General features: G+C 32.4%; 1 protein-coding gene across 1 annotated transcript in view; it reads left to right on the forward strand.

Moving 5' to 3' along the window:
• Window positions 1-15,727, forward strand: part of RALGAPA2 (Ral GTPase activating protein catalytic subunit alpha 2) — a 397,768-nt gene that overhangs the window by 233,028 nt on the left and 149,013 nt on the right. Inside the window, exons 35-36 of the mRNA XM_051975852.1 lie at window positions 2,691-2,814; window positions 8,835-8,990. Of these exons, the coding sequence (XP_051831812.1) occupies window positions 2,691-2,814; window positions 8,835-8,990 (280 nt within the window). The remainder of the gene's footprint in view (window positions 1-2,690; window positions 2,815-8,834; window positions 8,991-15,727) is intronic.

The raw sequence follows: 15,727 nt of genomic DNA on the forward strand, positions 1-15,727 counted from the left end.
CAGAAGGTATAAATAACCTGGGAAGAAAAACAAAAATGCAAGCAGTTTATATTCATTTCCCAGTATAGGGAATTAAGTGTTTTAAGAACCTCATATTTCAAAAAAAAGTCTGAAATTGAAGGAGAGTGAACAGATACATATAAGTTAGGTCTGCGATTTCATAAATAAATATTGCATTTAATTTTTTTTTTTTTACTGCTTCCAAAGAATTCTGAGAGATTTTTTAAAACATAGTTTCAAGCAAGCCATTCTCCAATTGATAAATGGTCAAAGGATATGAACAGACAATTTTCAGACGAAGAAATTGAAGTTATTTCTAATCATATGAAAAGGTGTTCCAAATCACTATTGATCAGAGACATGCAAAGTAACACACCTCTGAAATACCGCTGAGACATACATCTCAGATTGGCTAAGATGACAGGAAAAGATAATGATGAATGTTGGAAGGGATGTGGGAAAACTGGGACACTGATGCATTGTTGGTGGAGTTGTGAACGAATCCAACTATTCTGGAGAGCAATCTGGAATTATGCCCAAAAAGTTATCAAACTGTGAATACTCTTTAATCCAGCAGTGTTACTACTAGAGAGCCATCTATACCTAGAGAGAGAACCGTGGGAACAGAGTGTGGACCACAATATAGCATTTTCACTTTTTCTGTTATTGTTTGCTTGCATTTTTGTTTTCCTTCTCAGGGTTTTTTTTTTTTCTTTCTAGATCTGATTTTTCTTGTCCAGAAAGATAACTATGAATATGTATACCTCATATTTCAAATTTGATTTATATTTGATTTAATATATAGTTTAACATATTTAACATGTGTTGGACAATCTGCCATCTAGGAGAGGGGATGAGGGAGGGGGAAGGAGGGGAAAATTTGGAACAGAAGGTTTTGTAAGGGTCAAAGCTGAAAAGTTACCCAGTCATATGTTTTGTAAATAAAAAGCTATAATAAAATAAAATAAACAGATTTAGTTGTAGTAAAGAATTAGAGATCAATCCAAATATTCCCATTGTTGAATAGGATTTTTAAAAATACTTGTTTGACAGGCATAGTGGTATATGGATATAATTTCAATCAATAGAGATCCTGAGGCTAGCGAATTTCTTGAGCTCTGGAGTTCTGAGTTTCAGTAGGGTATGCTGATTTAATATCTCTATATTAAGATTGCCATTAGTATTGTGAACTCTTGGTAAGAAGGGGGCAGCAGGTTGTCTAAAGAGGGATGAATCAACCAGGTTACATATGAAACAAATGAAAGCTCTCATGCTGATGAATAGTGTAAATGAGCCTTGAATAGGTTGATCACTTCCAGTTCAATTGAGATAGGGAGTCTTACACAAAAAAATGATCATAGGTATTCTACTTTAATTCAATATATCTTTATCACATCCTAGTGACTAGTAGGCAGAGGTGTATTGGGCCAACAGTTTTCACTTACCTGCTTGAATACATTTCCAAGTAGAACATTTTCCAATACTCCATAGAAGAAAATATATTTTCTGTTATTTAATTGTCTTCAAATGTTTCCAAATGAATTTCCATAATAGATATACCTCAGAAGACACCGCTGTGGAACTAATAGTCCAAATCATACCTTTTCTGTAATAATTAGTAAATCAAATGAAGCCTCTTCCCTATTCATTAAATCCTCTTTTCTAGTCTCATTTTTCTTCTCTAAGATTTAGTTGAGTTTCAATAAATTATGACTCATAAGATGATAATTCATTTATGTATATGGACATATTTAAGGAATTTATACTTTTCTGGCTTTGTTGTTCATAAGTTAGTTTTGTGGGAATTTTGTTTTTACTTAATTTAGAATTTCAAAAGCCTATAGGAAATAAATTTCAGTCATTTTGGCCTTTGTAGCATAATATGCTACTTGGGAGAAATAAAACTTTATTTTATGGAATTTAAAAGACATTTCTCATTGGATACTCCAAAAATAATGAGTGAAATACAATGATAATCAGATTAGCAACCCTAATTTAAAAAAAAAACAAGTCAAGAAACCCTAAGGGATTATGACTTCTCATTAAAGAAAGGGCATTGAATTGAATCATTTCTACTAAGGGCTTTGAGAGGAAGAAAGATGTTCATTATTAATCAAGTACATTTTTATATAATACAAACTTAAGGTTTTTTTGCATTATTAATCTAATTATATCTACAAAAAGTAATTATTTAAATCAGTCAAATATAGTAAATTCATTCATGTTCTAGTTAAGCTAATATAATGTCAGTAGGAACTGAGTTTTTCATGGACATAACTATTTGATTCTTTCCTCAGCCAAATATTATTTTTTTAACCCCATAGCATGAATTCAATTACACATATTCAGAAGATGAAGATGTCCCATTATTTGATGATGGGCAGTTACTTTTTACTGACCAAGACAAAGTTAGAATCTATTCTTGTTAGAGAATGATAATGTTTTAGGGTTTTATTATTATTAACTTGGTGATTTAGGATTAGAGAATTTTTACAATGTTGCATGATAAAATTTAGAGTAGAAATTTTGTCCTTTTCAAAGGCTAACTGAAATGTTCCTAAATTAAAACGAAGAGGAAATGCTAAACTGTATGATATAAGAAATGATATACCAATCTTTTTTAAGTGACTACCCCCAACTTCCCTTTTCTTATAAATAATACTTCATTTCAATTTTCTTCTAACCTACAGCCGTGAAACTCACAAGATTGCAGTATTTTATATTGCTGAAGGACAAGAAGACAAGTGCTCAATATTGTCAAATGCAAGGGGAAGCCAGGCATATGAAGACTTTGTTGCTGGACTTGGTTGGGAGGTAATTCATTCAATAGATATTAATTGAATGCAATTGAGTAAACATTTTTCATTTGATGTATTTGTGTATAAAATTATGCTGGCTTATTAAGTCTACTTTAGAAATACCCTAAGTATCAAGAATTTGTGAGTCCTTTATAATTGATGTATTAATTTTTGAGTTTCAACACTCATTGACCAATTTCTAGCAAATTTAAAAATATAAATTTAAATATAAATGTAATAGAGAATTGGCTTTGATATCAATTAGACTTGGGTTCATATCCCCTGTCTAATAGTAGCTATGTGACATTTAGGAAATGTCTTAAGCCATCTCAGCCTTGGTTGGTTCATCTGGAAATAGGGCATAATAAGTCTTGTTATACTTTCTGAAAAGGATTGTTGTGAAGATTAAATAAGATTGTGTATTGAAAAATACTTAGCAAGTTTTAAAGCTATGTAATTGTGAGCTACTAAAGTTATTAGTTTTTAGTAATTAAACATTTTGTAGTGTTCTTTTATTAATAAAATAGCTGAAATGTAATACATAACATATTTCTCTAAAAGTGTGGTATGGAATGTGCTATAGATATATGGTTATGACAAAAAATAAAACAATATGTTACTTATGCAATAGAAAAGAAAAAATTAAAATGTAATGTGAAACCCTGATGAGAAAGGAGATAATAGCATTTCATTGAGATGATAACATTTGATTTGGGCCTCAAAAGCTGGATGTAGATTCGAAAGATGAAAAAGTTAAATAGAGGAAATTTCAGGCCCACAAAACAGCAAAGCACCATATTATTTTGATATAATCTGAACAGAAAGGGAAAACGTGTTTAGCTGGGAAAATATCTAATTATAAGATTAAAAAAACAAATTGGGATTGCCTGACAAAAACACAGTGGCTTTAATAGAGAAGAGAGTTTAAAAGAATAAGATAATGATGTTAAAAAAGGTAAAATAGAATAAGTTCTCTTAACTGGATTGAGGATCCATTCACACCTATCTTCTAAGATTGATCCTAGGTATTACAGAGAAAAGTAGGTGTTTCTAAATCATATTATTAAAGTAGGGCTTGAGATTAGACTTGTTATTTCATGTTGTATAGAACTCCCAAATGGGCCAGCAGAGCCAAGATGGAGGAACAGCTCCCCCAACATTGTCCCTCCAAAGCATGTTAAAGTAACATCTCAAATTAAATTTTGGAGCAACCAAAAATTTGGAGCAAATTTCTAGAGCCAGAAAAAAAGGTTAGAATGAGATATTTTTCTAGCCTAAAACAACTTGGGTGTTTTTCAGGAGAAGTCTTTGACAATAAGGTGGAGAGTAGCCCAGAGCACGTGCAGTAGTATCACCAACAGCCTACCTTGGAAGCAGCTGTGACAGCAGCAGCAACAGCAGGCAATAACAGCTTTGAGAGCTTTTAACCAAAGGACCATAAAAGGGTTGGACAACTGGTCAAAAGAGATCACAGGGGAATCTTTGCTGCCACTGAGTGCAACTGGTGCTGATTGCAACTCTCCATATGCAGTTCTAGGTCACAGATTCTAAGCACTGGCGATTAGTCACAAGGAAGTAGGAGCACTGGTCACAGTTCCAAAGATGATAACTAGCACTCACAGCTGCAAGTAAACAAAGGACCTGGGCAAAAGGGCCAAGTTTCAGGGTCAATAAAAGAGTTCTGGTGCTTGCAGCTGAAGGGGAACAGGAGCCTTTCCTGGTTAAAGACCAGAGCATATGCATTTCTCCCCAAATGGCACCATCTTTGAAGTGCTGAAAACCGTACACATCCCTAAAACTCACTCTGAAAGTGGGGACAGTAATTATCTACCTCCAGAGGAATAAAACACAACTTTAACAGAGTTCAAAGTCAAGGAATAAGCTGAGAATATGTAATGTTCTCTTCTCTTAAGTATAAAGTTCTCTATGAGCAGATTTCTTGCGGGGCTTCTGGAAGCAGCCTTTGTTTCAGTCCTTTATTTTCTCTTCTAAAATATCCGAGTTAGCTTTCTTAGAGGCATATCTCTCTCCTTGGTTCCAAGAGCTCCTGTTGCTAGTCCTTTGCCTCATCCAGCGTCAGCCTCTCTTCTTCCGAATCCAAAGCCTCCAGCCAGCACAAAGGTGATATATATATGGAATGAATTGACTCCTCCTCCGAGAGTGGGATTGTGGGTTCCTGATTTGAATCTCCCAGACTTGTAAATCTCCTCGACTGAATCCTGACTTTTGAATCTCCTGGAGTGTCCATCAATTCCAGTGACTTTTAGCACCTTGTAAGAATCATAACAGGAATAGGAGCAAAAAACAAACAAGCAAAAAAAAAAAAAAAAAGGTACTCTTAAAAAAAAGGTACTGTTGTGGGAAAACCAAGACATAAATTCAGAAGATATCAGTATGAAAGGAGCAATAGTGGACATAAACCTAGTAGGAATTAATAAAAGAGTTTAAAAAAAAAAAGGTAGGAATGGAAGAAGGAAAAAATGGGAAAAGAAATAAGAGTAGTGCAAGTAAATTTTGAGAAAAAAGTTAATAGCTTGGTAAAAGAGACATGAAAATAAAAAAGAATTGGTCTGATACTAAAAGGGGCATAAAATTTCACTGAATTACAGAATTCTTTAAAAACCAGAATTGGCCAAATGGAACCAGAAGTACAAAAAGTCACTGAAGAAAACAACTCCTTAAAAAGTAGAATTGGTAAAATGAAAAAAAAAAAAAAAAAAAAAGAGGTGTAAAAGCTTGCTGAGGAAAAATAGCTCCTCAAAATTTAGAATTGTGGAAGTAGAAGCTAATGAAGTGAAACATCAAGAAGCAAATTTTAAAAGGAATGAAAAATTAATAGAAAGTGTGAAATTCATTATTAGAAAAACAACTCAATTGCAAAATACATTAAACTGTTAGAGTTCAAATGTTGGAGTTTGTTCTTCTCAAAGCACAGCCGGTTTAGAGGCTTGGAGCCCTTCGGATGTCTCCAAATCCAAAGGTTCTGTCCTTCAGCCCCTGACTCTGCTTTCTTCTGCCTCCAACCAAGACAGAGATGGAAGGTCTCTCTTATCTCCTTCTGGGGAGCCCAGCCACCAACTTGCCGCGGAGAGAGGGCTTCTGGTGTAGCTCCACTGAAATCCGTTAAAGTGTTCTCTGCACAAGAGTCGTTCCTCTCGAGTCCAGCGCGATCAGCCAGCCAAGAGGAAAAAATGTATTCTGGAATGGCTGTCTCGCTTTATATGTGAACCTTCTGAAAGAATGGGATTATGGGTTTTCTCCCATAGTGCTCTCTGGCCCAAAGAGCTTTAAGGTGTGGACTCTCTTGAAGTTAGAAAGTGTACTTTGTGAAGTACATACTTGTGGACTCCAATGAGTAAAGGTGGGAACACAAGCCTTGTCTTGATTAGTTCTACTTAGTACCTTGTTTCAGGTTCTGGCCAAAACAACTTCTTGTAAGATTAGATCAACTCTAATTACTTAGCAGTTAGTAAGGATTCCAACATTAAACCAAGACAATTTAAGAATTATTGAACTGCCTGAATGCCTTGATTGAAAAAAAGAACCCAGATATCATCTTTCAAAGAAAACTGCATCGATACCTTATTTCCAAAGAGTAAAATAGAAATTGAAGAAATCCATCAATTACCTTCTGAAAGACATCCCAAAATGAAATTTCTAGAAATATAGCTAAATCCCAGAGCCCCAGATCCAGGAATAACTATAGCAGACATTTAGAAAGAAAAAATTCATTTATCATAGAGCTATTGTCAGGATCACACCAAATTTAGTAGTGCCCATATTACAGGAGCAGAGGGGCTTGGAATATGATTCTGAATTCTGAAAGACAAAGAAGTTAGGTTTAGAATCAAGACTAACCTACCCAGTAAAACAAAGTATTAACCTTCATGGGGGAAAATAGGCCTTTAATGAAATAAATGATTGTCTAGCATTCCTAATGAAAAAAAAACAGAGCTGAATAAAAAATTTGGCATTCCACCACAAAACTGAAGAGAAGTATAAAAAGGTAGATGTGAAAGTGAATTCATAAGGGACTCCATAAGGTTAAATTGTTTAAATTCCTCTATGTAACTTGTAAGATTCCTACATATAACTTGTAAGATTTTTATCCTTGTCAGCCTGTGACAAGATTAGAATCCACTAAAAAGAATCTATATGGATCTAGACTATGCGTGTAAGTTGATGATATTGGGATGATATAAAACAAAAACAAAAACAAAAAAAATTAAGGATTAAGAAAGAGTAATGAAGGGGAGAACGGGAGAGAGAGAAGTAGAATGGAGAAAATTTTCTCACAGAAAAGAGCCATGTAAGAATTTGTTCTTACAGAGAGGAGCATGGTGGAGAATGTTTGAACCTGATTCTTCCTGGAATTTGGTTCAAAGTGGAAAGAATATATGTGTGCACACTGAACAACTGAATAGTTAGATATAGAGATGTATCTTAAGAGGGAAAGAGGATATGGTGTGATTAAAAAAAAGTGGATTAAGGGAGGCATATGAAAAAGTGCTTTAAATTACTAATGATTAGAAAAAAATACAATTTAAAACCAAGCTGAGTTTCCAACTAAACCTGTCAGAAATGACAAATTCTGAAGGAAAGGAAGGGGGGAAAAGAGATATTAATGCATTCTTGTTAGAGTTATGAACTAATCCAGACATTCTGAGAACAATGTGTAACTATTCCCAAAAGGACTATAAAACTGCATTAACTGTTTACCCAGCAATACCACTACTAGATCTGTACCCCAGAAAGATTATGTTTTGCACAATTTCATTTGTATAATTGAAAAGATATAGCTTGAGTATGAGGTAGAGGCAAGGTTGAGGCAGAGAAAGAATTTGGAACTCATATTTTTTTAAAAGAATATAATAACTGAATGAATAAGACATTTATTTCCATGATGGGAAGAGCTCCCAGGTTAAGAAATAGTCTTCAAGAGTTGCCTAAATCAGGGAATTGCAAACTACAGCTTAAGGGCCAAATCTTGCCTAGCTATTTTTGTAACGAACTAAGAATGTTATTTTACATTTTTAAATATAGTAAATCTATTTTAACGAGTAAAAAACATTGTTATCTTAGGGCAATATAAAAAAAAAAAACAAAAAAAAAAAACGAGCTATGGCAGAAGCATAGTTTTCTGTTTCCCTAAATAATTTGCTTAAGTCACACAACCTTTATATATCAATTTGAATCTAAGTTTGATACCTCTGGAAGATGTACTTCTGAATTCAAGGCTATTCTAAAATCAGAGATTTCTAAATGATCTAAACATAATCTAAACCAAGAGTTCTTAATCTTGGGCTTTCATACTTGTTTGCTTTTGTTTTTAATATTTTGATTGCCATATTTTACTGTAATTGGTTTTCTTTGTAAATTACATATTTTGTGCATTTTAATAATATTCTGAGGAAGAATACATAGATTTTGCCAGATGCCAGAGTATAATTACACATCAAAAAATATTAGGAATTTCTTGTCTAACTAGATTTCTGTCCTTTTCATTTTTTATAGTTTAATTTTCTTTTAACTTATGAAAACAATTTGGGAAGTATGGATATATGAAATTGGTATGATAGTGATTTTTTGAAATTAGGTACAAGGTATTATTTTAATTATTAAATCTTAAGAAATTTAGCTCTTTCCTTTCAACTCTTTTTTTAACAATAGTTTAAGACATGATTATTTTAAAAGTATCAATATGTTCTTTAATGTAACCATTCTTGACTATTCTTGACCATGGTTTTTTTCTTTCTGTCAAATTAAAAAAAAAAACACATTTCTTTATCCTTAATATATTTAATATAAAACAAATTCATTTTTTCAAGGTATAAAAAAGTATAGCTAATTAAATGGATCTTAATTCTTGCTCCTTAGAAGGAAAAAATGTGTCCATTCATTGAAAGAATCTGGACACTGACTAAGCAGTTAACAGTAAAGCTGGAGCTTTACAAAACTGTAAACTTGTCATCTGTCTTAGTAAATCAGAAGACCTGATTTTTGATTATGATTATTTTTCATTATTACATATATAAGGTTGACCTTTCAACACACTGTGGATTTATGGGTGGCCTCCAAAGAAATGGCAGCACAGGACAAACTGCACCATACTATGCTACCTCTACTGTGGAAGTGATTTTCCATGTCTCTACTAGAATGCCATCTGATTCAGATGATTCTCTCACCAAAAAGGTAATGTATATATCTTTTCAAAATTTTATTCTACAATCATGCAACTTATTTATTTACTTCTATTCTAAGATTTGCTAAACAATGTTTTTGTCAAAATACTGAATTTTGGAACCAGACAGACCGATTTTGAAATCTGGATTTTAAAAAAAATTGCTACCTCTATAAAATTAAGCAAGTTTGAACTTGTTTGAGCCTCCATTCTTATCTGCCTATGAGGAAGTTGGACTTGATGACCTCTGAGATCCTTTTAAAACTCCACATCTAAAATCTTATGATCAAATAAATGATGAAATGTTACCAAAAATAGTTAATCACTCTTAAAGAGGTTTTTGGAACTAGAGATAAAAGTACAAGATCTATTTTTTAATTTTTATTCTTAACCTTTTCCCTCACGCTGTATATGTGTTATATGTGTATACAGATATAAATTTAAAAAAAAAACAAAACCATACATATCATGTGTTCTTTATTAAGGAAATTAGTCATTTTTAATATTCTTGGTGTATACCTTGGCTGAAAACTCTGTGACTTTGGTCTTTGAATAAAAAAGTACAATAGAAGTATAGAACACAGAGTTTCAAAATCAGAAAAGATTTTAAGAAAGGATTTATTCTATCCCACTTTGCTTATTTTATAGAATTTCACCCGCAGAGGTTAAATGAACCCAGAGTTAACATAGTTTTGGGTGATGCCTGAATTATAGTTTGATTCCTAAAATAATGCTTTACACTGTTAATAATGTTTAAGCTGCTAGTAATGCTCAACTAATTTGAGTAATATGAGATATCTTTTATTTGTTGTTTTCTATGCAGACTCATTCCTATTTTATTTATTTGTGATATTGATCATTCTTAGAACTTCCTTAAACTTAAAATATTAATATTAACCATCTTAATGGCTAGCTTATTTTTTCTTTTTTTGTTCTTATCAGTTAATTAAATCTACTGTATCTTGAAAATTAGAGCTCATAACACTATATCAAAGGATTATAATCATAATTTATTGAGTAAAATTTAAACTTACATCAAAATTGCTCTTTTTGTGTTATGAATTGATAATTAAGTGTACTTTCTCTAAGGAAAGTCACATTTTGTATGATTCTTGTTGGTATTTTCCCATAAATCCTCCACACACGATCTAGCAAATGCAGTAGAGGCCTTTCTCTTGGTCTTTTAACAATGCAGCACCTGGCCCCTCTATTATTTCTCAGTCTTGCTGCTTGCCTGGCATGTGTGCTTTTTTCATTGCATATTTTTTTGTTTTTATACCACTTCTTGCCTGTTTTCTTGCAACAGCAGCTTCTACACATTTTAATATCACACAAAATATTTCACAAATGTAACCACATAAATAACTTCGTTCAACAGCCCTCTGATTATTAGTATTAAGCAAGGCCTTAGACAGGAAAGCATATACTCATCAAGGGTAATAAACACAGCTATGTAAGTTGCTTTGTACAGAGTCCAAATGGAAGAGGGATTCCCTCTATTTGTAAAGTAGGTTGGTTATAGATGAAATTATGTTCATTTCATCATTATTTTAATACAATAGAATTTTTTCATTGTGATCCACATAGAAAAAAAAAAAAGCCTAAACAATTTACAGAGGAAAAATGAATGGATCAAGAATGTGAATTTCCCAGATTATGGCATGTAGTTGGAACAGGAACACAATGAGTAAGTTATCAATGCACATGTTTTGGACAGACATTACAAATGAACAGTAAGCTGAGTCTAGTGTGGAAATAGAACAGAGATCAGATTAGATTGCCTATATAGCACTCTCTGTGATATCCAAGTTTGATCCCTGTCGCAAATAAGCCAACTTTTTGACACTTATATTTTACTAATATTGTTACACAAATGTAAAATACTGAACACTTTGACCTCTGAATAAATGGAATTACAAATGATTCAAAGTCCAATCAAGAGCTACATTGTATGTATGGGGAGGGGAAAGGAAAGGGAAAATAACCAACATAGTCACACTTAATCAGAGTGATTAAAATGAAATTTTTATAAGATTTTTGGAGTTATGAAAAATTTAATGTGTTTTTATATATATATATTTACTAACTATATTGATTTCTGCCCTTCCTAAGCCCAGAGTAAACCTCCTTTGAATTTATTTATGGGATGACAACATTAGAATTACAAGGAACATAAAGTGTAAGTGGATTGAGATCTCACTAGTATATAACGAATGCCCATTTGAATCATGAATCCATTTAAATAGTGAAGCATAGAAAACAAGTACAGTAATCTCTAATAGTCACAAAACTGAAAGAGAGAGAGTGAATGACAATCTATTAGTAATTGACAGAGTGAGAATTAAAAGTTCTTTAGACTCTCACCACGTCAAATTTTCTCTCTATATACTATACCATGATTCCTCTTTATAGTAGTACCTCATTTTAATAAAGATATTGCTAAATTAGAGATTGTCCAGATGAGAACTACTAGAGTAGTAAAGAGAAATAATAATAGCAATAATAATAAATATTTTTATAAGGTTTTACTATGTACCAGGCATATAGTGCAATGATCATCTCATTTGATTGAAACAAGTAGTTGGAAATAGCAAAGTAGCTAATTTAGTTTCAGTGTAATGAAAATTTTTCTCATGATGATCACAAAACAGCAATGGAATGATCTACCCCAGGAGACAGGAAGTAATCCTTCTTCACTAGTGATCTTCAATCCTGTGATTATTAGGGAGATGTAGTAGAGTTGTGATTGCTAAGATGACTTACAGTCCTGAAAGTTCATGACAGGGAAAGGAAAGGATTTAATTCCTGTCTCAAAGCATTTATTTAAATGATGTTTCAGATGATTTATTAAATAGGTTACAATTCAAGCAGGCCCTCACTCTCTTTAGTCTGTAATGCTCAGTAAAGGATTAATGATTTTAGGATCAAATTCTGTTTTGCCATTTCAGTAAAATTAAGAATAATGCATTTAAAAAGTTCTTATTTGTGAGAGACATTTTTACGTTCTTTAGAATCAATAAAAATTTAAAACATTTCCTTTCTTTTAAAGAAAATAAATGAAGTTCCGCTTGTTTTATGGGTTTGTTTTTTTTTTTTTTTTTTTTTTTTACCCCCAGTTAAAAACACAAATAGTGTGCTCAGATTTGACTCTTTTTGAAAGATTCCCCACTGAAATCATCATAGTTCAGCTGGTACCTTTTTCAGTTTCAGGATTTAGCATCATTAGTGATAAACTTTCTTCATCAAGATGTCTTGCAGCTAGAACGAAAATCAATCCCAGTAACAGCATCCAATAGTCCCTTGTCTTATTCTAACTAAATTGTACCTAACAGCTTAAAAATAAGCTGCAGAATTCTAAAGTGATTTATGCTATGCTCTGCCCGTGTCATAGTAGAACTTTTTCAATTCAGAAATCTGGTTGCAACCCCATACTGAACTCTTGATCTTTCGCTGCAGAAATTTGTTAGCTATAGCTAGATTAGATTTTTAGCAGCTAATCTAACTGCTGTAGGGGTTTTGCAAAGTGGGGACAGAGCTGTGCTATTGGATTTGTCCAATTCATTTGACTCCAGGACTATAATTGCACTTATGTCTTACAAGGCTTTTATAGCCTCAGGCTGGCCAGCAGCAGAAAAACAAATTGGCAGTGATACAGTAAGAGTGAAAGGGAATGAAAGGCACACATTATCAGTCTCCAGGCAGCGCTGTTCTGGCAGGAAGTTTCTTGGTTAATTTACAAATAAAACTTAGATTTTAGGATGGGCACACTGTCAGATGAACAATGGGGATGTCAGGCCTGACTGTTACTTAGTAAAAGTAGCAGCGATGCCTACCAAGGAGCAGGAATTCTTCAATCAAACAGACGACTCCTCTCTGGAGCCAGCTGGCTATGTAATGCAATTAGACGGAAAAGGAGGTCAGGCTATTAGGTGTGTACCATGACCAGTGTCACCAGTGGCGTGCTGCCTGGCAGGCAGCATGCAGAATAGTTAAAGCATAGTGACTTTAAAACTGTTTACTCAAGCTAATGAGTAGTAGTGGTCCAGGGCAAGACTCAGAACATGAATTGTTTTTGCAAGACTTGAAAAATGAGTATTTGTTCACTAACTGACAAGTACATTCTGAAGTATAGCTTACATTGGAGGAAATAGTTGGCATGATTAATTATAAAATGAAAAAGTCTGTAATTTGCCTTATAAGTTACATGCCTATTTTTAGATTGAGTTAACTTATAGTCATTGTGAAGAAACTGTAGTTGAACAATATATTCTATTCTATTGGCAATATTTATCATATACAACATGCAAAGTGAATGTCTTTTGTAAACTCTCCGACAACATGGAAAAGTAGTCTTTCTCCTTTATGCTTCTTCTGATAAGTTTTATGATGTGACTAAAAACTCATTTTATTTGTGTTTTCAATGTTGATTGTGTTCATTTTATATACTTGTTAGGGTATTCAAATATATCTTTGTCCCAAATATTCTATTTAATTGTGCTTGATGCCTTTACTGTTAATTTTGTGACTTAGTTAATTACACATGTATACCCAGATACTCAAGGCATATAATCTCATGATGATTAATATTATATTAAAAGAAATGAAAGTAAATTTATGTACTAGTGAATTATTGCAGGGGGAGTGCTACAATTTACTATATATCTACAACTGTTTTGCTACATTTTTATAGTAGCAAACCATTGTTTTAAATATTTGGATTACTGTTGAATAGGATTTTGGGGGGAGGCTGAATATTACAAAGATTGATTGTTTTGAATTCACATGCCTTAAAATTAACTATCAATCAGAAATATATTTCATGCATTTTGATACATTGCCTTAGAGTTGAATTTTACTAAATTTTATGCTGAAGTAGAGTCTTGTAACTGATTGGATAACTTCTAAAACAATTTAAACTAAAACCAAGTGCAGGTTTTGATTTAATAAGGAAGATTTTTCACCTATAAATTATTTGCCCAAGCATTATATCAAGGAGCAATATGTTACTAAAGATGCTAGTTCTATTTTCAAGATTAAGGGTGTTAGGTATTGAGTCCTGGCTATGTTCCAGCTTCAGTAATTACATTCTGCTTTTTTAAAATTTCCCCTGAAGTTTCAATTAGATGTTATTCACTTCTCTTTTGAAAACACTGTTCGTTGTGTTGTTGGCACAAAATGACTACCATGTTATCACTCCTAAAGTAGTACATTGATGGGAGGCCACTGTGTTTAAATTTTTAAAATGTGATATTTGTTAAGGAAAATAGAGGTATATAAAATTTTGGCTCAGTTACATTAGGTAATAATTTAAAGCAGTTGTACCACCTTTGCTCAACTAATGTTTTGTATGTTTCCATACTTTAATGAGATCTATGACCTCATCATGATGGATACTTTCCTTACAAATGCTAGTGCGACCCTTTCATGTTTTCTCATTTCACATGGCTCTAATCTAGCTTGAGGTATAAGTGAAAAAAATTAATGAGCAATTTTCAGTGAAAAGTTTTGAATACTATTAACTTGTACTGCCTCGTTATAGCGAAGTGCTCAGTAAAAATGACAGCCCATGAACCTATATAGAAACAATTGAATTTTACCCACAAGGTGCAAATCTCTTTTTAAATAATTGAGTTTTACTGTTGTTTGCAGAAGACTGAAATAGAAAAGAATAAAAGGACATTTCAACACAACTGACTTCTTTGTAAACTTATAAAAAAAATTTTTTTTGTGGTCATCTCTGTAGAGCTGCCTATGAAGATTATTCATCCTTTGTACCATACTAATCTCTCTACATTTAAAGTATGGCATGCATCTTGGAGAGAGAGAGAGAGAGAGGATGTGTGTGTGGGTGTGTGTGTGTACGTGTGTGTGTGTACATATATATATTATATATATATATATATTTTTTTTAGGGGTAACTTTACCTTTAACACATGACATGTATTTCATATGCTGAAATACTGCTATCCTTTCATTTTTCATTCTATTGTATTTGTAAGTCAAATTTTGGAATAGTTTTTTCATGATGCCCATACCATTGTGTTATTGCTTTAAAAAGTTTGAAAATTTATCTTCCTAAGAGGAATTAATGAGAATAGTTGAGAAAACCACTAACTAGAAATGTCTACATAATACAATTCTTTAAGAGACCATTTTAATTTTTGCAATCAAGTTTCTATACTCTTTACTTATTCCATATTTACTAAGATGTGATTACTTATGAAGCACATTTCATTCTTCCTAATATTTTCAAGTCGTAGAAATTCATTCTTGTTTCTGTAAGTAAAATAATCTGATGATTTGGCTTTGATCTTTGAATCTGATTGTAAAATACAATTTTTGTGTAAGTTTGCATTTCTTTTTTGCTAAACAGAAATGACTTCATATTTTTTTCTTAAAGCTTTTGATTAGCAAATAAGCACAATAAACTGTACAATAAATGGTATTATAATTATAGTTGCATGATTTTTTTTCTGTTCATACAGAATTTTCTGTATTAACTAGATATTGGATCAGTATTCTTCTAAAACAATGATACAATGTAAAAAATAATAACTTCTTTTATTTCAGGGTTTTTGAGAACGATGCTTTTAGTGACATTAAAATGTAGTTGAAATATCTTTCTTATTAACACTGTAGTAGAATAGCAATAATTTATTTGCATGTACTGATTAAACATGTTATGTAAGTACCAATATGTATTTCAAATGAGGTCCATATTATTTTTAAGTAATCATGCCACCTGCAC

This window comes from Antechinus flavipes, chromosome 2 (assembly GCF_016432865.1).
Source record: "Antechinus flavipes isolate AdamAnt ecotype Samford, QLD, Australia chromosome 2, AdamAnt_v2, whole genome shotgun sequence".
Taxonomy (NCBI): Eukaryota; Metazoa; Chordata; class Mammalia; order Dasyuromorphia; family Dasyuridae; genus Antechinus; species Antechinus flavipes.